The sequence below is a fragment of the Vespula pensylvanica genome, chromosome 11 (genome assembly GCF_014466175.1).
Source record: "Vespula pensylvanica isolate Volc-1 chromosome 11, ASM1446617v1, whole genome shotgun sequence".
NCBI lineage: Eukaryota > Metazoa > Arthropoda > Insecta > Hymenoptera > Vespidae > Vespula > Vespula pensylvanica.
The window spans coordinates 5712714-5722899 of NC_057695.1; the positions used below are offsets into that span (position 1 = coordinate 5712714).

At 28.0% G+C, this 10186-nt stretch overlaps 1 protein-coding gene across 4 annotated transcripts; it reads right to left on the reverse strand.

The window, feature by feature from the left end:
* Positions 1-120: 120 nt before the first annotated feature.
* LOC122633038 (contactin-2) lies at positions 121-8619 on the reverse strand. 4 transcript variants are annotated; one of them, XM_043820510.1, is made up of 6 exons: positions 8358-8619; positions 7163-7450; positions 6893-7083; positions 6675-6804; positions 6412-6552; positions 121-5401 (listed from the first exon to the last, which is right to left on the reverse strand). In XM_043820510.1, the coding sequence occupies exons 1-6, from the start codon at positions 8398-8400 to the stop codon at positions 5238-5240; spliced, it is 957 nt and encodes a 318-aa protein (XP_043676445.1). In that variant the 5' UTR covers positions 8401-8619; the 3' UTR covers positions 121-5237. The 4 variants fall into 4 exon arrangements, with proteins under 4 accessions (XP_043676445.1, XP_043676448.1, XP_043676447.1 ...); XM_043820513.1 differs by lacking the exon at positions 8358-8619 and adding an exon at positions 7777-8178; XM_043820512.1 differs by having other exon boundaries at positions 5224-5396; positions 8358-8618.
* Positions 8620-10186: the final 1567 nt, after the last annotated feature.

Below are 10186 nucleotides of genomic sequence, written 5' to 3' on the forward strand. Positions count from 1 at the left end.
ATTGTATATTTATAATGATTTTTATAAATAAAGTAGCGTGATTTTATAGTGATTATAATGACAGCCATCATCACAAAATGTAAAATGGAAACTACAAGTAGTAGATAGTACAAGTAGTAATTCCAAGTAAAATACATTATTCGTATATTTTAATATATTAATACAGGAAACATGAGATAAACTTGTAATTCCAAAATCATATTTTAAAGGAAACAGGATATGAGCGTTTATCCTGTATTCTTGTGTGCTCTTATTCCAATTGCAATCGTATAATATGTTGCGCAGCTAGAGTACTTCTAATTTGTTATTACCAAAACAGTATTACATTTAATATGTATAAAACTTGAAAACTTGCTACGCGTAAAGAATAAGTATGTTTGCAAGGCCCAGCTTTTTCTAAATGCACATTGATATTATTTGTCACTTTTTCTTTAGCTTATACTTCAGGATTTGTATTTCTGTGTTTTTATTTCAGGATAAATTAATCTAGTTTTTTTTGTTTTTATTATTATTATTATATAATACACAGTATTACTAATAATTGCAATCAGTAAAAATCTAAATGTAAGTGGTGAGTGAGATGGTCTTGTGTTTCTGTGATATGTGCCTAACGTTTGTTCTCTGACTTACTGCAGTGAAAGTACTACATCCTAATTAATGATAGAATTAGACACTCAAGCACAACCTTTACTTTCTCCATTTTCTTTGTATAAATACTTAAACAATATTCAAATTATGATAGAAATATTCGACTTCCATATATTGATCAATAAAACTAATATAGAAGACATTTTTGTACTTGATGGAATGTGCAATATACATTATTTTAATGTTAAACTAAATAAATATATTAGATAATCATTGGTCAAGTATTATTAAAAAGTCATTTGCAAAATACTAACTAAATGTAATTATTATTTTTTTTTCCGTGCCTCTCATCCTCAATTGTTAAGATCAAATTGATTGTAATAAGATAATATTATAAAAGAGACCAATGATTTCCTAATATTTTAATTAATCATTATACACTGAATGAATTGTTGTAGATCATCTACCTAAAAAGCAGTATTACTATGACTCGATATTCTAAATGGAACATTTCATATTTTTACTAATTAATATAGTAAAATTAAAAAAATATTGGAAAACAAATAGGTACACAAAGTATAACTATAACAGTTGATAATATCAGTAATGTACCATATTATATTACAACAAATTTTCTATGTTAAATACCGATTTCTCGATATATTGGTTTGTTATAAACGCATAAAGAAGAATTAAGTTGAAAAAATTAACAATCATTTGACGTAAACGAGCATCTAATGGAAATAGTTATCACATTAGTAAAATAATAAATCATTTCATTTAATATTATTTTTCGTGCTTTGGCCTATTATGTTATTAATGATATTTATCTATTTCATCACCACTTAATGAAGCATGTAAAACTAATGTTGATATATCAATACGTGATAAGTTTGAAAAGCATTTGTGATTTTTACAAAATTATGAGCCATTAGTGATGTTTTTTCGTGTTATTAAATTTGGAAAAATATTCTCGACTCATCATTAATGTAAAAAACGTGATATTGACAGTGTATTTTTTTTTCTTTTTTTTTTTTTTTAGTACTCGACAAAATAGTACTCTATCATGCATGAAAGGCATCATACTTTGTTAATAGCACGTTTTGACAATAGGCCTTTACATAAAGATATAATGTCACAAGGATGTAAAGAGTTAAAGATATTTTGTAAAAATCACAGTAGCTTTCTCCTGGTATGTCATAGGCAATATGTATGTTAGGGACGATTTATGGTGCCATTAACCACCATTATTCTATCATATGGTACTGTGCCTTATCTTACTTTTTCACAGGATTGTATTATAGTCTCACGAATATAAAAATACCATATAACTAATTCGGAAAGTGCCAAAATTTCATACTATTTTCATATTCTACTTTTAATTACTTCCCAAGCTATACAAAGAAATACAATACTGTCAAATAAGTCAAGAGAATATTGGCTAAGATAAATGATTAATCATTTCCAATGATTATGCATGAAATCTAACAACTTAATGAATCATTTTGGGCAATTCCAAATTGTGTTAATACAATCCTGTTAACGAATTAATAATTACAAGAATATCCTTATTATTTAACATTGCGAATGATATTTGTATCTTTTTTTTCAGGCTTTGGTATATTAGTAGTGTCACTGATTAATCGAACAATCCTTGACTGTTTTTCTCAGATAGCTTTGGTAAATATTATTAGACATTTAATGTATACTGTCTCTAATATGATATACTTTAATGAAAATGACTAATTTTATGATTAACTTATTATATAAGTATTTAAAACCTGAAGTGTCATACCACAGAACTATACTTTTTATATGAACAAGAACATTGGTTCGTAAATAATCGTCGAAAGTAAAACTAAACCAAGTTAATGATTCTTAGGCAACTAAAACAATTAAAAGATAATATTCCTTTAACTATACATTTAACAAATATCCTCCCAATTCCATGAATAAAATCATGATATACAATAAATGTCTTTCTCATTATTGAATTGAATAAAAAGTATTGAATATAATATATCTAAATCTCATTGTTAATTTATACTATCCAGAAAAAAATGATTTTGTTTGGCAAGAGATTTTCTTGCATGGTAAACAATAGACATGTGAAGCATGTCCATTATTTCAGAACATTCAAAATAATATATCCCTGTTTCATTTAAGCAGGGAGTAATATAAACCTTGAAAAAAATCAAGAAGGAACATTATGTACTACACGAGTTATGCCAACCAGCAAATACGCTGAACTGCTGTTGAAGCTCAAAATTGCACCATAAAATTGTGTCTACGTGAATAAGTAGATAAATATTATCATTGCATTTTAGCATAATTATAATTTACATATAAAAAATTGTCTTTGCTTATAGCTAAAATATTATCATGCCTTGGCTATATAAATATATATTTATGTTATTATTCTGGTATTATCATATTCTTATATTTGTTTATTAGTGTGTATATATGTGTATATATATATTTATGTGTATATATATATATATATACCATTCACAACACAGAGTGCATAGTACGAAGCCATATTAGATCTGTTTATCCCTATTGTGATATATTTGATACATTTCAGATTACATTAAAGGGAGAAACAGATCGTAAAGCCTCAATGTAACAACGCACAACCAAGTTTTATACAACCTTTATGCACCAAATTGCCTTACTTGGTGATAAGAGCAAGTTTAAAGTTTATACAATAAGCTCAAGTAAAAATAAAAATTTCTTTCTGCTCTATTATAATATCATAGCAAAATTAACATAAAGAATATCAAATTCTTAGTAGAATAAATCTTGACACACCTGCAGTGTATATTTAAACAAAATAAATTGATATAATGCTCAAAATTATCAACAGATTATACTTTTTAAGAATTCTAAAGTATTTTATACTCGAGTAAAATAACAAATTTCAAGAATGTCATAAAATAATAGAGACATTAAATGTATGGAATGTTTTAACATTAATTGACCAAGTGCGATCTAATATCAACTAGTCAAGAATATTGCAAATGATATTTTTATATTATTATCGAATATAAAAACTTTTTGTGTGAAAAGTCAGATCTATGACTTGATTGTATAAAAATTTACCTATCCTATAATGAAAAAATAACAAAATTTTACAGAAAGAGAAAGAGAAGATTCAAATAACTTCAGTAGACCTATATGTTCCTTATACTGGATCAGATATTTGTCGAACTTCACTTATCTTTCATTAAAGGTGTTATCCAAAATATTTGAAGTATTCTATTTTAATCCTAAATCTGCTTAAAGTATCAATGTTATAATTGGTAAAAATCTGTTAGCATTTGATACATAAAGAGACAATTACGATTTCCTGTATAACAGATACTACGATCTTTGCGTTTCTTCAAAAGTAGTTTATCTTGTGACTTATACTTATCAAAATTGAGTTCTTTTTTTTTCTTCATAGATTTTTTTTTTTTTATGTTTATGTCATTTGATTTTCGAACTTAATTGAATGATGATATAAGCTTCATTATACTTTGAACACTTGGTCATAATTATTTTAATAAAACATGGATGCTTTTTTTATATAAGCAGCCAAGAATGACAGTGATATAAAGCAAAGTTATTTAAGATCATTAAGATCTGAATTGCACTTACATGTTGTTAATTGATACTGCTATGGTTATCAAGATTATATCAAAGCATATTAAACATTGTAAACTATAATGGAACATAATTATTTAACTAACTATTAAAAATACTGAAGCATCAAAACTTGTATAATAACGTTACTAACGTTCCCTATTACAATTACAATAAATAGCACTCTCTTTGCATGTCACGAAAAAAATATGTAATGCACATTATGTTGTTTAAAAACTATCGCTTATTAAAGTATTTTTTAGAATCAGTTTCACATATAACAACAACGAAAAATATTACATCTTATAAAAATGTAAAACAAATAAATTGTTACAAACACTTTTGGACATAATAAAAAATATTTAAAATAGGTAGTGAACATATCCAAAGTTAACTAATATTTCTGAATGATGAAAAGTGCACAGTTTGAAAGGATGTTATCATACATATTTCTTTCATGAGTGCTCAAAGATAATTATATTAAAAGTATAATTGGTACTCCTAATTTATGCAAAAAACAACTTTATGCATAATAAATCAGATCTTGTTTATATAACTTTAGTTTTTCCAATTATTATGTTATATAGAATTATCCTTAGAATTACAGTCTTACTAAATAATTTTTGGCTCAGAGGAGTTTCTCACTTTAGCTCCGTTAACGAGCAACAAGAAATTAGCGAGTTTAATGACAAAACTTTTTCAAAAATCTACTTTGCCATTTCACAAAGTCTAGCAGAGTCTTACTTTTGCTTTGAACACTTCACATTGTATTGTGTCTAAAAAATTTAGTTTATCAGGATGCACCAAGCATTGATACATACTTAGACATCTATGTGGATACAAATATGATTCCAATTTTTTTTTTCATAATTATTATTCTTCTTTCTTTAGTGGCCCTGCATTTGTTGCACTTTTATAATCGCGTCAGGGTATTTCAAATACAACCTATAGACTTATGATATTTAAATCATGCTCTTACCATTCGTTAAAAAAATCCTCAATGCAGAAATCTAAATTAATGATTGCTAGAGTCGCCTGGGCTGCACTACGTTGTTATTATTTAGGCGTGTTGTCGTTTGATTGTTAAAATTTTCATCTTGAGGAATATGTTCTGTCCTTTCGTCAAAAAATCCAGGATTCAAAATAATATTTGGGACAAGTTCAATCACCTCCTGCTCCTCCAGCTGCGCTGCAATTTCGGAACGGAGATTAATTTTCATTGGCCTAGGCCATTGATTATATTAGCTTCTACCCTGTCCCTTTCCGTATTATTTGTCAGGTGTAATTGTGCTTCTAATCATATACATTGTGTTGCTAATAAACATACACTAATTTGTATTATTTACTGTTCACCTGACAAATAAATGTGCTACTTTTATTCTACCTTTCCATAACCAAAGATATATTCTAATAGAACGTATTTATCTAGGCCACAATGCTCTACCTCTATTATGGTATTTACTATTCATTACACCTATCATTTCTACATAACCATGATCTTATATCAACCACCAACACTTATTAAAAATATTTACAATTATACACGTTAATACATTTATTAATACCTTTTACATGATATTAATAATTTATTTAAATATACAGTTTATTGGTAATTAATTAATAAGGTTGGCGATTAAAGGAAACAATTCAAAGGATTATAGTATCATTCCTAGAAATACTATAGAGGTGCTCTATTAGAAAGGCAAACTGTCTGAAGAGAAAGACTTGATAGAGTTACCTTAATACCATAGATTATAAAATGTGTGCAAAAGTTAAAAAAGTGTTACAATGAAAAATTGATATTAGAAAATTTAATTAATAATTAATAATAAAAGTTTGCAGAGCGCTTGCAGTAAGGGAAGATTAGTGAATAGTAGTAATTGATAGAATTATATTAGAATAGAGTTAAGTTGAGATTAGGAAATGAGTAGCTGATTTAAAGAAAGCTAGAGATTAGGGCCATAGATAAGTTGAATGACTTGTGCTGCTGTTATTTCTGTCACGAAATCGTTTTGTGTTAGTGACAAGTTAAAAAAAAAGTCCACAAATTAAAACATTGGCGTATATTTAATATGTTGTTAATAGAATGAATTACATTTATATGAAGTTTAGAGATTTTAGTTTGATAGCAGAAAAAGCAGCATAGAAGAGATAGAGTAGAAGCAAAAGCTTTATACAGAGTTATTAGGAGATGCTTACAGGGTGCCTTGCACTCACGATAGAGGAGGTAACATGTACCTATACCAAGAATCAAAAGTGTTCCCATAACAATGCCTACTGCTGCAACCCAAACACGGGTGTCAAAATCTTCTACACCCGCTAACAAATGTCTTGCAAGTTCTAAAACAACAATTTATATTGATATGGAAGATATAAATATAATATATGTACATATATATACAATACTATTTGTTTTAGAAACCTCATCTTTCAATACTACTTAGTAGTAATACAGATCTTACCCAATTCTTCCACACTATGATGCGTATGATTTTCAACTTCCACTATATCTCCCCTACCCAATTGATTGGTAGCCCATACTCGAAAGGAGTAAGTCGTGTTTGGCACCAAATGATACACGTCAATTTGTCTCTACATTGTTATGGAAAACAATAAGATTGAAATAAATTCTATTAAATTCTGAAGCTCTAAATTATTATAAAAAAAAGTAGAAGTTTACAGAATTGGGAGGAATGTGCGTTGGTATGATGGGCTTCCATTGTTCTGGTTTCTCACCGTCGTTTGGTTTTAGACGATATTCGGCAGTAAAGTCTATGATAGGATATCCACCTGTACCACCGACTTCCCAAAGAATATTAGCCAATATTGTAGATGGCTTTACCCAAACATTGCGTAAAGCTGGTGGAGGTGCTAAAATATAATTTATTTTATTTCGTTCGGATTATATATATCAGAATTAATTTTTAATTGTTACAAAGTTGAAACTTACTTCTAACTTCTACATTTATTCTGGATTTCACAGCATCCACATCGTCGTCCAAGGTACAAGAGTAATTTCCTGCATCATCTGCGCTAACATTTACAAGTTCTAGCACGCCATTAGACTCAACTTTTAACCGCTTAATCTGTCCATCTTCACGTCCTTCTCTTATCCACATTACTTCGGGAGAATCTGTATGTGGAAGAGCATCTTCTTCTGCACAGGCTAATGTAAGATCTTGACCTACATCTATAGCCACATGGCGTACTTGTACTAAAGTTGCTACTTCCTGCCATCCTAAAAATATAGAATTCGTTAACTACTTTTTAATGTTTAAGAATTGTCTACATTTTCTACATTAATTTATTCAAACATTACATTCTCATTTTAAAACAGGAATGAAACAAATTACAAAAAAGTACATAGCATTTAAATATATAAAAATAATAATAACAACAAGACAGACCTATTATTTTATATTACAGTTTTTATAATGATTCTATGTATTATATATTTTTTCATTGTTTCATTAATGTTTTTAATTTCTACATGTTTATTAATCCAAGAGAAAAAAAAAAAAAAAAAGAAAAAAGAGAGAAAGAAATTAAAATTCTCAAAAATACCTTCGTAAAAACTTTCATATCCCGTATTTATTACACAACGTGACGTATCGTTAAAACGTCATTTAAAAAAAATTTCCATCAGTGCAAGAGAAAGAAAAGCATATAAAAACAAATCTGAAGAAAAACTCGACACGACGTAATCGATTAGATCGCATTTCGATATTGATAAGATTAAAGCTTCGACTAATTTTGAGACCCCATCAAAATATTAAAACCGATGCTACGTGAAACGTCAAAATCGCGAGTTGTCAAATAGTTTCTCGTGTCCTTCTGAGATCATGCGATATATATTACAATTTAAATGTATATTCTAGAGACGTAGAATAAAGAGACATGCACTCGTCCGGATTTGCATAACGCGACCCTGAAACTATAACGATCGAGCAGTCAGGTCGATCATACACATACGAGTGAGATGTGTTAAATGTGAGTACATGCATCTGTATATCTCTATCTCTCTCTCTCTCTCTCTCTCTTTCTCTCTGTCTCTCTTATTCGTGTAGAAAGAGACACAGGTATCATCACATTGATCGGCAGGTACAGTGTGTTAAACGCCTTATCTAATCTCGTGATCTTCTTACCTGCTAGGAAGAGTATCAGTGACACAACTTTATGTCCAACCATTCTTCCATATTAAGAGATCGCGTAATACGTTACGGCAATGCGTTAAGGATCACTACTCAACCACATTTTTCTCACCGATCTTCCTTTCCCTTTTTTGCTTAATTCCAATATATTTGACAGACAATTACGAACTCCCGTCAAGACTCAACACGCTTCGCAGAACACCGCCCGTCCGGCGCTCTGTTCTGCGATGTGCCAGATCCGAGAGAACTCTAACATCTGCGCAGTAGCCATGTATTCTTATTGGATATCTTCGAACAGAGAAATGAATTACGATGAATAAAATTGTAGAAAAAAAAGCAAAGTTATAATTATGTAAATATGATATTTCTAATTGAGTTCACATGTTTTTTCTTTCTTTTTCCGTTTTTGTTGATTAAATTATCGTCTATTTGTTAATGAATATAACAAGAATTTTTTTTTGAATTTATAAGTTTTATCGATCGTTGCAATATTTCAATAAGATTTATCAAAGATAGTTTCGTTGATGTATATTCTTTAATAAATATTATGTTGTTTTTCAATTAATTAATTATCATTTACTCGTTAATATATATTATAAGAATTTTTGAATTTACCGCGTAAGATTGCATCGACCGTTACAATGATAGTCAAATTAGAAATAAATTTGTCACGTGTCTTGTGATTATAATTATAATTATAATTATTATTATTATTATTATTAATATATTTCGAACGAGAGATAATGTAATTTCATTCGATGAACGAAATAATAGCAAAATAAAATGCTGTCTATCGTATTTTATTAGCGTTATATTATTTTTTTTATTAAATTATCATTTATTCGTTCAGATGCGTAGAATAAGAAATTTTTGAATTTATCGCGTAACATATTATCTATCATTATAATTAAATTCAAATGAAGGTTTATCAAAAATAGCTTAACGCGTCACGTTTCTTGTAATTATTATTTATTGGACGTTTAGGCGGTTTTGAATATAATAATTACACCATTCGATTAAGTTGCAACACTTTTACATAATGGTTTTCATCGATATAAAATAAAAGATAAATATAAGGAATAAAGAAAAAAGAAATAAATAAGTAAAGAAGAAAAGAAAGAATTACACACAAGAGATATTTTATCTTTCCTATTTATAATAGCAACTTTCCACAGCATGGACAATTAATCGAGCCAGTGGGGTTACAACGGTTCTGTCAATATACATATGACAAGTGTATAAAAATATATTACAATACGTATGTATATGTATGTGTCCGTGTATGTGTATATATATATATATATATTTATTTATATGTATGTATATACTTAATCGTTTTTGAACGTGATTTTTCTGCGTGTAGTAACTATGATTGTAATCTAATACATATATATTATATACGCACATATTATACATAGTAAAAAGAGTATTATATGCCCTTTTAAATATTCAATTTGAAATTTGAATTTTTCAAACGAAAATAATTTTTCCCTTCATCGTAAGATTTCGACGCAACGACGCAAATGTAATACAGTTTATTTCTTTTTTCTTTTATCCTTTTTCTTTTTTGGATATTTTATCCTCCAGCCATGTACTGATTATTATAACATGATGCAGAAAATTTGTTTTCTCATTTAAACTATTCAAGTAAAATTATATAATGATTCAACAATATATATATACATATATATATATATATATATATATATATATATATATAAAATAACTATTCATATTTAATAGCAAAAATGTTTACTAGAAAAGAATGAATTATTTTTGATTAATTATTATTATGACACGTCGTTATGAGAGTCACATTAACA

Excerpts from the sequence above, each read along its gene's own strand:
- LOC122633038 (XM_043820510.1), bottom strand. The coding sequence starts at position 8,400 with ATGGTTGGACATAAAGTTGTGTCACTGATACTCTTCCTAGCAG. Across the intron at positions 7,451-8,357 it reads ACTGATACTCTTCCTAGCAG|GATGGCAGGAAGTAGCAACT; the intron begins GTAAGAAGATCA and ends CTATATTTTTAG. Across the intron at positions 7,084-7,162 it reads AATAAATGTAGAAGTTAGAA|CACCTCCACCAGCTTTACGC; the intron begins GTAAGTTTCAAC and ends ATTATATTTTAG.